The sequence below is a fragment of the Euleptes europaea genome, chromosome 4 (genome assembly GCF_029931775.1).
Source record: "Euleptes europaea isolate rEulEur1 chromosome 4, rEulEur1.hap1, whole genome shotgun sequence".
Classification (NCBI taxonomy): Eukaryota; Metazoa; Chordata; class Lepidosauria; order Squamata; family Sphaerodactylidae; genus Euleptes; species Euleptes europaea.
In genome coordinates this window covers 71375111-71390645 of record NC_079315.1, presented here as the reverse complement: position 1 = coordinate 71390645, position 15535 = coordinate 71375111, and the positions used below count along the sequence as shown (strand labels likewise).

The following is a 15535-nucleotide window of genomic DNA, read 5'->3' as shown; positions in this document are numbered from 1 at the left end:
CTCTTCACTTACACTGGCACACACACCCTTTCCTGGCTGGGACACCTCTTGAACTATCCTGCAGCCTTAATGAGTATGGGAGAGAGCATCCGAGCAGTACACAACTAGAGAATAGTAGAGTGGTGTGTGGTGTTGCAGAGCTTGGTGCTCTCTGTCAGGGGAGACAGCATGAGAAACTGCAGAGGTAGCAGCCATAGTACAGATTGTCATTTCCCCACCGCAGAAATGCAGCAACACAATGTAGCTGCCCTCACTCTGGATGGAGATGGGGCCACAGGAGAATCAAAAGAGAACAGATGTTGTGGCTGCTAGTCTGTGTTTGTGCTGTCTTCTCCCCATGCCTCAGGAGAGACAAAGTGTTCACATGCAGCGGCACTCGGACCCCAGCTGGATGATTAGATTCCATTTTTACTCGTTGCTGTTGGCTGGATGAGTGCCCGATTACAAAGCTGTACGACGGTATAATTAACACTTAAAGAATGTAGATTTTATTAAATTTGCTTTCAAAAGTCAAAGAAGTCTTCAAAATTGGAAATATAAAGTAAAACCAGGTGCAAGGTCACCATGGGGGTTAGAAATTTCATTACGGCGCCTAGTATTTTCAGCAATGATTTTATTGTAGCATCTTCTAGCTTATCTCAGTGGAAGTACAAAGTTTATCATTTTGCATCAGGAGGTTTTGTTAAATGACATAAAAAAAATGTGAATGAAATTCTTGTTATGATTTATATGTAACATTAACTCTACACCGTGCAGCGGTGGTGAATAAATTAATTTTTTAACCAATTGCTTTCTGTGGTGGCTCCAATATTCAATTAAATGTAACTTTTAAATACAATAATGGAATTACAACAAGTTATGCTAGAGTTAGACTAACCAGGGTTACCTTATATTTACTTATGCACTACAACACTTGACATTGCTTTAATAAAATTACAAAAAACTATGATGATTTTTAGGGTTAGATTTGTAGTAGCAATAATTAGAAAATATGGACATTAAAATATGAAACCCTGAAGTCTAAAAAGTGCAGTTTGGCTCTTAAATATTTGGTGTGGTGACTAGAATAAAAAAAAATTAAAGGCCTGATCTAAATTGTAAGGATTTTTATAATGTTTGTGCTGCGCTATTTATGATCAGAATGGGCACCGAAACATACATCTGAAACACCAAACGTGGGTTAAGAATAGATGTGTATTGCTGTTAGAAATGAATTTGCACCTCCCTGATCAGAATGCAGAACAGATATGGTGGCCTTTCTGAGGAGAATGTTGTTTAGTGAATAGCATATTGATCTTGGACCAAGGAAACTTGGGTTCACATCCCTACTCATGTGGAGATAGGTAAGGTCGTCAGCACCAGTTACCAAGTCCTAGTTACAGACACATTGAGGACTTCAACGTGATATAACTAAGGTATTTCATGCAATAAATTGTTGTACAATCTTGTATAATCTGGGTGCTGACTTCTGTTCTTTCTGGGTAAGGGAATAAAGAATACTGAAGTTTAAATATTAATGGTTAATTTAATGAAATCCACAACCCACCATCAAAAAATCATCAATCTGATGGTATCTTTTACTCCTGGTAGGAGTTGTATGTTCCAGTAAGTTTGAAGCTAGTAAAAGCAGGGTCAATAACTGCATAATAGCTATATGGTGTTAATGGAGGCAGCAGCGGAGTTTGTTAAAGCTGGGAGAGCTTTAAGAAGAACTGTGTTGAATATTGGTTTTACAGTGAACTTTTTAGTATCCTGTCATGTCTTAATTATGTATTGTATATGAAATATTTATGTTTGGAAACAGTTTTTAAAGTTTTAAATAAAAGCAGCATAAAATATTGTGAGGTTCATCCCTGGGCATGTCCTGTCACAGGCTCTCTACCTTGGCTCAAGCTGGACCATTATGAGCTTCAGCTACCTCAAAATGGGCGGGAATAGCAAAAGTCATTCAGCTCCAAACCCTTGGCTGGCAGGTTCTCTGTACTAAAGAACTTCCCCAGCCCATCTCCTCCTCAGCCTTGGCTCTGATTCTCATTTAAAGGGAAGTTGCTCCACCCCCTAACCTCTCCACCAACAAACCTACTCTTCCTATAATCCTTCTCTCCACAGAGGATGAACTTCCACCCACCCACCCCATCCAATCCCTTACTGTCCCCTATCTTGTCTGCCCTCACTCCCAGGATTGCACCTTCCTCTGGGGAAAATGTTCCCCGATGCCCTGTGGGGCTTCTCGTGAAGTGCTTCTGCTCTCTTGCTCTGCTTTGGCTGGGGGAAATGTTCCCCTGATGGCCAGTGGGGCTTCTTGTGAGGTGCTCCCACCCTCTTGCTCTGCTTTGGCTGTGGACTGCTGGCAGTCTCCTGACACTTCCTCTCTGTCAGCCTTGGAGGAAGTACCTCACCCTTACCATCCCTTGCCATTGCTGCTGGGAGAGACAGGCCCTCAGGGCGTGGGGCCACCAAGGATTCACCTGCCAGAGGGCGGGGTGCAGCCTACCAGGCCGATGAAGACAGGGGCATTGAGGAGCTGCCTGGAGGTAAGTGCAGTGACAACGCCTTCGTTGGCACAGCTTGGGGCATGGGGGAGGTGCAAAGCGCGTTAAGCACTGCTGGAGAAATCCAGGAGGGCTTGTGCTTGGGGCATCCCTGGACAAATATATTAAGCATTTATTTGTATTACTACTCCTTTAGCTCCTTTGTTGGAGCTGCTGCCACGTCCCTCTTTCCGCCTCTCTCGGGGGGGGCATTCACCTTGAGGCCAAGAACCAAGCATCAGCTGGGTTGGGCACAGAAGAGGCAACATTGCCACTTCCTCCTCCTCCCCAGCAGGCATGTGTCTGGGTAACTTAGAGGTTGAACTGCAATGCCAAGCGCCTTTGCTGTCTGAGGGAGCTGCTCTGCCATGATGGACATGGGGCAAAGGAGAAGTGATGTGGGATTGATAGGGAGGGGTGCAAGCCTGTGTTGCGTCTGTGGTGAGGAGAGGGGTGGGCACAGCTGAGGGCTGTGAGGAAGGAGGGATTGGTAGGCTGAGCAGCAAAGGGCTTGGCAAAGAGGGGGGTGGGCAGCAGGAGAATTGGGGACCGGTGTTGTGGGTAAGGGAGGAGGAGGTAGCAGTGGAAGGAAAGGATAGAGAATGGTGACCAGGGGCAGGGGTCAGAAGCCAGAGGAGAAAGCAGGGACCAGAGAGAGAATTTCTCCATGAATTTCTTGTGGGTCCCACTTGTATCTGTCTATTTTGTGTTAAGCATTTAACACACATGTCATTTTCTTGACTCAATCTGATCCTGCAACAGCATACTGTTAATCTCGTTATTTTTGATGGAAACCCTAGGTAAAAACACAGACAAGAGAAATGTTAGTTAAAAGCTTTAAAACAAGTGGCCTTATGTGCACGCTGAGAGGTATAGATGTCAATCCTTGAAAGGATTTGAATGTCTGCCCAGGGTTACCGAGAAATCAGTGCAAACTACAAATTTTGTTTCAGACTTCGTGTAAGAGGTGTCTCTACTGGGGGTCCTGGACAGTTTTATTATTAAGTTGTATTTACAAAGAAACGTGCTAGAATACAAAAGAATAATTCCATTATACAATATATATCACAATAGTAAACCTTTCAGAGTCCTCAAAACACTGCATAAATTACCAGTGTCTTCATAAATCTAATAGAAGGAGCTCCACATGCTAGATAAGTATATTTCCCTTATAAATCAAGGTTTCTGACATGACTATTGTTTTGCAAGGTTGTGAGTTACACTAAAACATAAACTTTTTACTTTTCTATTAAGTCCCTTTTTGGAGTAGTTTTTCAGTCTCCATGCCTTTGCCAACGTCATCCTCATTGCTGTCTCTGCATACAGAATTCTCTCTTGATATTCTCTTACGGTTAGATACAATGACACTGAGTAAAACTAATTCTGACGTAAATTTCACTTTATAGCACAGACCACTGAATAACCAAAATAACCATTCTTCAGAAACATTTTGTTCTGGTGTATAAAGTTTGTCTGGACTTCATTGCAAAACCTGCACTCACTGTTAGAATTTTTGTATACTTTGGCTAATGTGCTATTGTTGTAGCAATTTAAGAGCATCCCCCCTCCAAAATATGAGCCTGATTAAAAAAGGTTAAACCAGTCAACATTAAAGAAGGCCACAACTCATGAGTTGAACTGATAACCTAAGACTATATGCCACTTTTTTGGGCATAGATTTTAGTGATACTACCTGCAATTTCTTTCAGGATATTATAAAAACTTGAGGGCACAATTTCTGTTAAAAGTCATAAATGATTAAAACCATGTGATATCTCTCATAATCTTTCATTTGAGTATTTAAGCCACGAAAAAGCTATTTAATTGTAAGTATTAGAATACTAATATGTCTAGTAGGTCCCCCCCCCCCAAGAATCAAAAGAATTGAAGTCAGACCTAAGAAGCAGCTGAGGCCTGCTACAATTCTTACTGAATTTGCTGTTAGAATTTTTCATGATAATTTAAGTAATGATTGTTATGGTATAAAAAATGTATTGAAGATAGCGGAGCTAAAATGTGTTAATTAGTTACATGTTACTTAATGTTGTTATGAACTATTACACTATTATGTTAACATTCTTCAGCTAGAAAATGAAATGTGTTCTGAACAATTTAGCATTCCTCAAAGTTCACAATGCTTTCTTTAGAACAGACAAACAAAAATATATATATTTTTGCTTGATTTAGGTCCAGGGGTAGCCCAGGATGGCTGCAGTGTCATATGATCAGTTGTTAAAACAAGTAGAAGCATTAAAAATGGAGAACTCAAACCTTCGACAAGAACTGGAAGACAATTCAAATCATCTTACAAAACTGGAAACTGAAGCATCTAATATGAAGGTATAAGCATTATTTGAGTTGAGTAATACTCTGGGTTTTTAGATTCAGTCCTATGGTGTCAGACTTGTGCTACAGACATCAGTAGATACTCTGTTTTGTTCACTAGCTACTATATATGACCTTAATTATGCTGCAATTGCTCACTTAAAGAAGAGAAAAGAAAGCTGTGGTGACCAGGAGATACACACTGTATGTGTTAGTGTATATGTAGATAATAAAATGTAGGGTCAGGTCCTAACAACTGTGTGCCATGTGCAGTAGGGGACTATTCTGCAGCCCTTGCATCCCCTAAAAAATTTCCCTTGTGAAAGTCAGGAACCCTCTGGAGTGGTGTTCAGCGTAGCACTGGGGACTGCTGCTTGCGGAGAGAGTTAATGAAAATCAGGAAGTCTCCTTGCATAAGTAGAAGTACCTCCTTGTACGCTAGGATTTCTTTAGATTGCATACCACTATATCTGCTTCTACAGTGCGTTCAGCGGTATGCATGGCAGATTTGATATATGGAGAGGGAAGTCCACCTTCCACCTAAGATACCCTCCACTTGTAAAGTTGGTGGCATGGGAGGTTGCTGCAGCTCCTTCCTGTGCCACTATAGCAGTGTGACAATCCTGCAACATGCTATGCCTGTTCTCCTTTCTCCAGTATTATCAGGCAACACGGGCATGCAGGCGAGCCATAGTGTGGTATCCTCCCGTTACCTTGATGGTACAAGAAGGAACCGTGCTGTAGCAGTTTCTGGTAAAATAAGAAAGGGAGTATTAGTCTTCCCTACTTTTCAGCAGGCCTCCTTGGACACAGTGACTGGACTTTAGAGAGAGGAGGAAGAAGAGCCATTCTAAACTGAGTGCAAACAGAACAAGAGAGGGTATGCCCCCCAGGACACTGTGTCCCCCCTCCCCGTTCTTTGTCTGAAGAGTAGGTGTGATGCCAGGAACATCAACCTATGTCTACTCTGGGCAGATTAATATTGTATTCTGCCACCAAGGCAGCCTCCTTATAGCATTCGTTGTAATTTTCCTGCTTCTTAACTGAAGGGTTTGTGTGCCCCTTGTGAGCTTGCAGTTACTGGAAGTTCAACATAGCCAACACTGCTGTATTTATGTCTTGGCACTAATCAGTCTGGCTATTCCAAAAGCCATTGGTTTGAGGACAGACCTTGAAAGCATTTAAAAAGCTAAATGAAAATGGATTGAACAATTAAGTACATTTTCTACTTTCTTGGGTAAAATTTAGCAAGACTGAGCCTGGGACAGTGATTGTAACTGTCATAATTTTGGGGCAGGCAGTTTTCCCTCTGGACAAAGTAAATTATTAGATCTGACTGAAGTATATACTAAAAAAGGAAAAGTTGTTTTTAGTGATGCAATGAGGAAGTTATGAATATAGTAGTACAAAATGATTGTAGCTATTTCAGAGTAAAGTATACTTCTTGAGTGTACATATGCTATTATGACTTTATTTCAAGCTGTTTTTCCTATAGTCCTGGCTTTGCAAAGTTACACATTTCCATATCCCTCAGGACCTCCAGTGCTTTTACACATGGTTAAAATGTAATGCTTGCTTCTGTATTACAATGAAGAGCTGAAAGGTTTATTCTAGTACCGTATTTTCCGGCGTATAAGATGACTGGGCGTATAAGACGACCCCCAACTTTTCCAGTTAAAATATAGAGTTTGGGATATACTCCTCCGCAGCCGAGGCCCGCCCCTCGCACTCTCCCCTGCTGCCCTCCTTCGCTCGCCTTTTGCACAAGGGCCGGGAGCTGGGCCGGGGGGAGGCGGCGCCTGTTCCTGGAAAAGCCCTGCCTGGGGAGTTGGTCACATTTTTGGCCGCACTGCAAGAGCGGAGCCAGACACACCAACGCACAGGCGGGGAGGGAGGCGGGGAGGGAGGGAGGCAGGGGGGGTGAGGAGGAAAAGGAGAAGCAGCACGCAGGCCGCCCGCCCGCATTCGCTCAGCCCCGAACCACCCTCAGTCTGGGCTGGAGCGTGGCGCGGCTGCAGTTGCGATGCCGGAGCAGGTGGGCAGGAGGTGGAGAAGGACGCGGGGAGAGCGGCCGCCCCGGCCAGCCGGCCGCCTGCCTGCCTTGCGCCGCCGCCGGAGCGCAGCCGAGCGCTTCCCTCCGTGCGCCCTGGCGCGCCTGGCTCCGACTCCCAGCCGGGCAGCGAGCGCCCTCGCCGGGCTCGCCTCTCCTCCCTCCTCCGGCGGACATGGAGAGAGCGGAGGCGGCTCCCCAGGCAGATTCTCCAGTCCGGCTTGGAATTCAGCACCTGCCCTATAAGACGACACCTGGCGTATAAGACGACCCCTGACTTTTGAGAAGATTTTCCTGGGTTAAAAAGTCGTCTTATACGCCGGAAAATACGGTAATTATGGTTTTAAATAATAATTTGCTAGGCCAAAAACAGACACCTAGAAGTCTGTCTTGGAAATGGGGTCTCAACAAGGGGGGGGGGAGATTTTTGGGACCAATATTCAGCAAAGTGTGATGTCCTGTAGATTATGTACAATCTGTAAAATTGTAGTTAGTTATAAACTTGTCGCAGATTAAATTAAAAACAATCTTGGGAATGAGGGAGTTATTTTCTGAACAATGGTGAAATGGGGAATGGAGCAAAAAAGGTTGAGAACCACTGTTCTAGAACAATTCAGCTTCTCATGTGTTGTCTTGTTTTTTCCAGCAATATAACAACGTGTGCAGAGTATACCCAAAATGATCATTATATTACGGCACTTGCTAAAGAAATGCATAGAATTTCTAGTAGGCTGTGTTAATTGCTGGGTTCACAAGTAACATAAATGCATTTCTTCAATAAGTGGGAATACATTCGAAGCAGCAAGAATCTAGTGATCAGGTGCATGAAGGGCAGGGAGAACAGCAGCAGCTCTTATAATGGCACTACTTTATGCCTGCTTAAATATATGCCAGTATTCCTTACCACACACAGTTCTTTCATAGTTAAAACTGCTTCTTAACATAAATGTTAGCTTTCTTTAGCTAGCTATCTTCTGTCAATAGCATGGTAAAAATATTTGAGGGGCAGAGGGTTCCATCTCTCGTGTATGCCAGATGTTAGGGAAATGGCGCTATGTAGGTTGATGTTTTGCCGGAGGCCATTTTTTGCCCGAGGCAAGGATTATTTAATGGTTTTGGTCATAGAAGCTCAATGAGGCAAAGTATCCCTTTAACACAAATGTACTTTAATTACAGAAAAGAAAACAAGCTCCAATATGAACAAATCAGTTTCTTCCATCCCTTTTGTCGCTGGGGGCTTCCTACAGCGACTGCTGTTCCCTGCAGCAGCAGGTCTCCAGTGAAGCTGGCTTGATATTGCTTCCTCTGCCTCTTTCATACTTTCCAGCTTGTTTAGGGTGCAGCCTCCCAGTATGAGTAACACCTGGCAGTCATGCTCCTGGAACTCCCTTTAGCATAATCAATGACATATATAAAGTGATGATGACTTTGGACTGTGGCTGAAATCTTTCAGTTAATGCAATAGCATCTTATATTGTAAACAGAGACAGCATAGTAGAAGGTAATCAATTTGGAATGGACGAGATCTGCTTCACGTATCTAAACTCTCCTAATTTTCACAATTCAGGTGATTTTATTTAGATATTTAGACCCCACATTTCACTCCAATGGGAACTTAAGCAGCTTACAGCATTGTTCTCCCTGCCTTAAAACAATTGTGTGATGTAGGTTGGGCCTCAGGTCACCCAATGCGGTTCCATGGCATAGAGGAAATTTGAACCTGGGTCACCCAGATCTTAGTCTCCCAGATCTTAGTCCAGCCACTACTATATAGGAATATTTAAGAAAAAGAGTTCAGTTAATACACCACAGTTTGTTATCATCTATTGAAACTGACCAGCAGCAGGCTCACGACCAATGAAATAAATGTTATTTTCGAATTTTATTATTGTATTTTAGAATATTCGTATTGTATCGTAATTGCCACAGGGAGTTACAATGGCTACTAATGCCGATGGCTTTAAAAAAATATATAAACTCATTGAGGATGGGCCTATTAACAGTAGTTAGCCATTACACCTGAAAATGGAATGCCTAGACATTGAAGCACCACTTTACTGATTACCAAGTGCTCAGGATGAGTAGGTAAGAAATGGCTACCAGTGCTTTGTTGGTTTGGAAGCTTCCTCGGCATTGTTCTCCCTGCCTTAAAACAATGTAAATCAGCTGGGCTGAGCTGGGAGATAGAGGCAGAGCTGTTGGCAAGGTGAGGTGAGTGCTGATTTTTGCCTTTCCCAAAACTGCTGGGGAGCAATAACTGAGGTTGCTGTTGAAAGTTGAAAGAGAAAGATAGTGTGGAGGTGTTTCTATGCTAATGCTAGAAGCCTCCAAGTGAAAATGGGGGAGTTAGAGTGCATGGTTTTAAGGGAAAACATAGATATAGTGAGCATTACAGAAACCGGGTGGAAGGGAGAGAACCAGTGGGATATAGTCATCCCTGGATACAAAATCTATAGAAATGACAGGGAAGGGCGTATTGGAGGGTGTTGCTATGTACATCAAGGAAGGCATAGTGTCTAATAAACTAGAAACCATAAAAAAGGCAGACTCATTCACAGAATCCTTGTGGGTGACAGTTCCGGGCACCACAGGTAATTTAGTACTGGGGACCTTCTATCGGCCCCTTACCAAAAGACTCAGGGTGATCTAGAGATGGAGAATGAAATCAGGAAAGCATGCAAAGGTGATGAAGTAGTAATAATGGGAGACTTTAACTGCCCTCATATTGACTGGATAAATGCATGCTCCAGTCAAGCCAAAGAGATAAAATTTCTAAACATCCTCAATGACTGTGCCCTCGAACAGTTGGTCATGGATCCAACCAGAGAGGAGGCGATCCTGGACTTAATATGTGGTGCTGCCAGTGACTTAGTGCGGAATGTGGATGTAGTTGAGCCAGTTGGCAACAGTGACCACAGTGGCATCAAATTTAATTTATATGTATGTGGGAAAGTGCCTGGGAAATCTCATGCAATTACGTTTGACTTTAAAAGAGGGAACTTCTTTAAAATGAGAAACTTGGTAAAAAGGAAGTTGAAAAGAACAGGAGGGTTAAATCTCTGGAAAAGGCTTGGGGGTTACTCAAGTCCACAGTACTAGAGGCGCAGCTAGATTGTATAATGCAGGTCAGGAAAGGTGGTATTAAGTCCAAGAGGTCACCACCATGGCTAACGGATAAGGTGAAGGAAGCTATTAGAGAAAAAAAGGCAAATTCCATGCTGGCCATAATTAGACAACAAATAGAGAATAAAACTGCTGCTATCATACTGCCCTTGTTACAAATCTATGGTGAGACCACACTGTGTAATGTTCTGGTCACCACACCTAAAACAGGATATTGCAGAACTTGAGAAGGTGCAGAAAAGAGCAACCAAAATAATCAGGGGACTAGAGCAACAGCCCTATGAGGAGCAGTTAAAATGCTTAGGGCTGTTTAGCTTGGAAAGAAGGCGGTTAAGGGGAGATATGATAGAGGTCTATAAAATTATGCATGATATGGAGTGAGTGGACAGGGAGAAGCTTTTTTCTCTCTCATGATACTAGAACGCGGGGTCATCTGCTGAAGCTGGAGGGTGAGAGATTCAAAGCAGATAAAAGGAAATATTTCTTCACATAATGCATAGTTAAATTGTGGAACCTCCCTGCCCAGGATGTGGTGATAGCTGCCAACTTGGAAGGCTTTAAGAGGGGAGTGGACATGTTCATGGAGGAGAGGGCTATTCATGGCTACTAGTCAAAATGGATACTAGTCATGATGCATACCTATTCTCTCCAGGATCAGAGGAGCATGCCTATTATATTAGGCAGGATAATGCCTGGAACACAGGCAGGATAATGCTGCTGCAGTCATCCTGTTTGTGGGCTTCCTAGAGGCACCTGGTTGAGCCACTGAGTGAACAGACTGCTGGACTTGATGGACCTTGGTCTGATCCAGCACAGCTTTTCTTATGTTCTTATGGGCATCTGAGTGGCCCGTCTGGATGATGGCCTATGCAGAAATATACTCTGATCCACCGTATTATTATTTTGGATTCTAATACGGATAGCTCGGTTTGCTGTTATCCTTCTAGCAATTTAAAATGCATTTTCCTTCTGCTTTATATACTGTACACTGTAAAAGCCTTAAGACAGATCAATTAGGTAGACATTTTCTGAAAAATAACCAACCATTGTGATTAAAAGAGATGCATGCTTTTTGAGAACTTCCATTTTTAATTCTAAACAAAATAGTTCTATAGATGGCTGTTTCTACATCAGTGGAATAGCCGAAAGGTCTTTCTTTAATTATTTGCTCATGGGTGCATTGTGACTTCTACAAGCCGATCAGAAACTATAAGACAAGACAAATCAGTTTTGAGTCCTGTGGATTTTTTTGCCTTCTGGCCATGCTTTTCAATTTAGTTGAGTTATTGGTGATGCTTCTATAATAAGTTTTTTTTCCCAGGGTCTCATTGTCTACCTGAATTTAGGCCATCAGGCATTAATAGCCTAGAAGCCTAGTGGCCTCTTAATCTAATAACTGCTTTTATGTTCATTTTTTGTGATTTCAGTAGCTTATTTATTAAAAGTTTATATCTCAGCTTTCTCCAGGGACTTCTGGTGGTAGTAATCTGCCAGTTAACAAAAGATTCAATAAAACCACAAATACAGAAGTCAGCAATGAAACTAAAAGTAGCATAGCCCATTTATATATCACCCCCGGAACCATTTCCAAGGGCAGAGCCGCCTCAGCTAAAGGCCTCTGAATATAGGAATAGTCATGAAGGTGCCCTGTTAGCCATTCCATGAGATTTGTCTGTCCAACTAGGCCCTGGTTTGAACAGAGGAAGATTGCAGAGGTTATTAGGGGCCCCAAGAGTGTAGACTGAACCAGAGCAACATAACTGCCTGGTTTAATTGATTAAAAGTTCACTTTTAATTTAATAATGCCAGTCTTGGCTCCATCATCAACCAAAAGGGAGACTGCAGCCAAGAAATCAGAAGGAGATTGAGACTGGGAAGGGCAGCCATGAAGGAGCTAGAAAAGGTTCTGAAGTGTAAGGATGTGTCACTGGCCACCAAGACTAGATTAATTCATGCCATCGTATTCCCTATGACTATGTACGGATGTGAAAGCTGGTCAATGAAGAAAGCTAACAGGAAGAAAGTAGACTCCTTTGAAATGTGGTGTTGGAGGAGAGTGTTACGGATACCATGGACTGCCAAAAAAAAAAAAAAAATCAGTGGGTTATAGATCAAATCAAGCCTGAACTGATTCTAGAAGCTAAAATGACTAAACTGAGGCTATCGTATTTTGGTCACATTATGAGAAGGCAAGAGTCACTAGGGAAGAGTCATGCTAGGAAAAGTTGAGGGCAGCAGGAAAAGAGGAAGACCCAACAAGAGATGGATTGACTCAATAAAGGAAGTCACAGCCCTCAGCTTGCAAGACCTGAGCAAGGCTGTCAAAGATAGGACATTTTGGAGGACTTTGATTCACAGGGTCGCCATGAGTCGGAAGCAACTTGACGGCACTTAACACACACTCAATGCCAGTCTTAGTTTTATATGTATATTTCTTATGTCTAATGCGAAACTTTTTCAGGGGTCAGTTAGGTATTCTGTGATATTTGTGCTTTGTTATGATTAGAGATGTAAAAAAAATTGGGAAAAGACATTTGGGGGGAAATGGAAATTTATGCAATTCTTACTGTCCTATCGAACCTAAACTAATTTTACTGCTTTAACAATTTAAATGCATCATTTATAACTTAGCATATAAAATTATAATATTTGACATATTTATGGAATTTAAGTTATAAATGCTTTTGTTTTCTACAAGCAAAATTGTAAATATACCCAGTATTTGAGGAAAAAACTGCAAGCTGATGAACCCTATACTACCTTAGCAAAAATAAAGGTAGATGTACTATGTGAAAAGTAGCGGGGGGTAGGGGAGAGTTAAACCAAAAACACAAGCTTTGAGGTGAATAACACAATGTATTTTTTGGTCAGAAAAGCGGTCACACACAATAAAACTAGTAGCATATTTTGATAATGTTGTTAAACTTTAGAACATTAAAGCATTGAACTATTCAGCAGTGTATTATCATACACCTTATAGCACTATAGTTTCTTAATAACATGGATTTATTCTAGGAGGTGCTAAAGCAGCTGCAAGGAAGTATTGAAGATGAGGCAGTGGCTTCATCAGGACAGATCGATTTGCTGGAACGTCTTAAAGGTAACTTGGAAGAGGGCTATGTGTTTGAACAATTGTTCATATGAAGAATTCTTTAGCTTAGGTCAGCAGCAGTTACCTTCTGTATTATTGGATTCTGTTCTGTTTCATAGAGGACACCTGTGAGAAGAAAGTGCAGTTGGCCACAAAGTTACTGTCTGAAAGTTTAAGGAACACATTTCAGGCATAGCAGTGCCATTACATACTATCACTCTCTCTTGTCTTTCACATAACTTGAAAATTTTTCATTAATATGTAAGCAAACATTTTTTCACACCTTGATTAAAGTTTGGTAGAACTGCCAGGGGTCAAATGAAGGAACATCACAAGTTGGTTATCCTTTCTTTGATTAATAATATTTCCCACAATTTTATGAAAGGCTGGCATTTGCATAATATTTTGCCTTTAAAATTTACTCTTTTTTTTACTGGGGGTGGAGATTCATGTGACTGATTACGGTATAATGGGGTTTCATCATTTGAAAGTTTCAAAAAAACTTTCTTGGTTTTACTCAGAATTGAACTTGGACGGCAACAGCTTCCCTGGAGTGAAGTTAAGGCCAAAGATGTCCATGCGTTCATATGGGAGCAGAGAAGGCTCTGTATCCAGTCGTTCAGGAGAGTGCAGTCCTGTTCCCATGGGATCATTTCCCAGAAGAGGTTTTATGAATGGAAGCAGGGAGAGCACTGGTTATCTAGAAGAGCTGGAGAAAGAAAGGTAACCTTTCTCGTCCAATTTCTGGATGGTTTTATGAAGAAGTGAAATTTTTAATGAATTGCAAAGCTAATTCTGAAAACGTTAAAGTTGACCTAGTATAACTCTTTGGCCCTAACCTAGGAAGGTGTAGTCCATTTACAAAAGCAGGTTTTTGGCTGCAGACTGCTTCTGTTGCATGCACATGGAACTGATGTGGTTTTGGTGTATTTTACATGTCTACACCTGGGCAGGTCTTGCTTAATTCAGGTATTTATGAGCAGACATTTGCACTGTAGCTGCCCTTTGGAATCCTCATTTCTTTCCCTCTGTTTGAGCGTGTAAACTTTTGTAGTCATTCTATTTCTTTTTCATGTTCAGTTAGAAATCTGTGATCACTGTTTCCTACCTACATCTAGTAATCTGTTGTTAATATATAAAATTTGTTCTGGTCAGAATATTCAGTTTCATGAATCCATTTTATAGTTTCCAATTTCTTATTTCATGCCAGTGTGGTATTGTGGTTAGGAGTGGTGGACTGTAATCTGGAGAACTGAGTTTGGTTTCCCACTCCTCCACATGAGTGGCGGGCACTAATCTGGTGAACCAAGTTGGTTTCCCCACTCCTACACGTGAAGCCAGCTGGGTGACCTTGGGCTAGTCACAGCTCTCTTAGAGCTTTCTTAGCCTCACCTACCTCACAGGGTGTCTGTTGTGGGGAGAGGAAGGGAAAGTGATTGTAAGCCAGTTTGGTTCTTCCTTAAGTGGTAAGAGAAAGTTGGCATATAAAAACCAACTCTTCTTCTTCTTGTTAATTGCAGTGAGGATAGGTTGAATAACCTTGAGCTTTTTGGTTTAGAGAAAAGATGAGTAAGGGGGGTGACAGGATAAAAACTTATACAATTATCCATGGTGCAGAGAAAGTGGATTGAGAAAACTCCCCCTACTTATAATATTAGAACTCAAGGGCCCCTCCTAAAGTTGATGGCCAATTTATTCTGGATGGACAAAAGCAAGTATAGCTTCACTCAAAGGGGAATTAAATGGTGGAATTTGCAGCCAGTGAAGTTAATGATGGCTTTAAAAGGGAACTGGATTCTCAAGACCAGTTTTAGGAGGTACCACTGGGGAAGGCCTTGACCTCTGTGTTCTGTCCATGACCTCTCCAGGGCAACTGGTTAGCCATTGTGTGATACAAGATGTTGAACTAGATTGATAACTGGTCTGATCTAGCAGGCATTTGTGGTGTTCTACTCTCCCCATATTGGCTGCGCCAACTGTAGTTCACAAAGAACTTGCATTTTTCATTCACCTCTCTGGACAAGAGTTTCCTGTCCCTAGGATTAGATCAAGATACTCTGAACCTAAAAGCATGGTTAATGCCCTCCAAATAGTATTAATCTGTATTAAAGAGGTTTCTCTGAATACAAACAAATTTTCTAGTGGACATTCCTGTTTTTCCAAGTGCGTCTGTCATTTTGCCAAGCTCTTTGGATAGGAATGATTAATGTTAATAAGTTTCAATTTTGGAGTGTTTGTTTCATATACATTCCCCTTCTTGGACGCACACCTTAATATGGTGAAGGGGGTTTGTGTGTGCCTGTGAAACTGAGAGCAATATCGTAAGGGCCAGACTCTTCAAGAGGCTAAACTCCTCGGAGAGTCACTCAAGGCGGAATGGTTACAGCTGAGACACCAGACTAAGATGCATCCACT

General features: G+C 42.0%; 1 protein-coding gene across 5 annotated transcripts in view; it reads left to right on the top strand.

The window, feature by feature from the left end:
• The window catches only part of APC (APC regulator of WNT signaling pathway), an 81830-nt gene that overhangs the window by 18859 nt on the left and 47436 nt on the right, over nt 1-15535 (top strand). For 3 of the 5 annotated variants that reach the window (XM_056848749.1, XM_056848747.1, XM_056848748.1), the window contains exons 2-4: nt 4719-4871; nt 13045-13129; nt 13642-13843. In XM_056848749.1, coding sequence (XP_056704727.1) covers nt 4737-4871; nt 13045-13129; nt 13642-13843 — 422 coding nt within the window. In that variant the 5' untranslated portion in view covers nt 4719-4736. Of the gene's footprint in view, nt 1-4718; nt 4872-13044; nt 13130-13641; nt 13844-15535 lie in introns of those variants that run through there. The other 2 variants (XM_056848751.1, XM_056848750.1) reach the window with 2 other exon arrangements.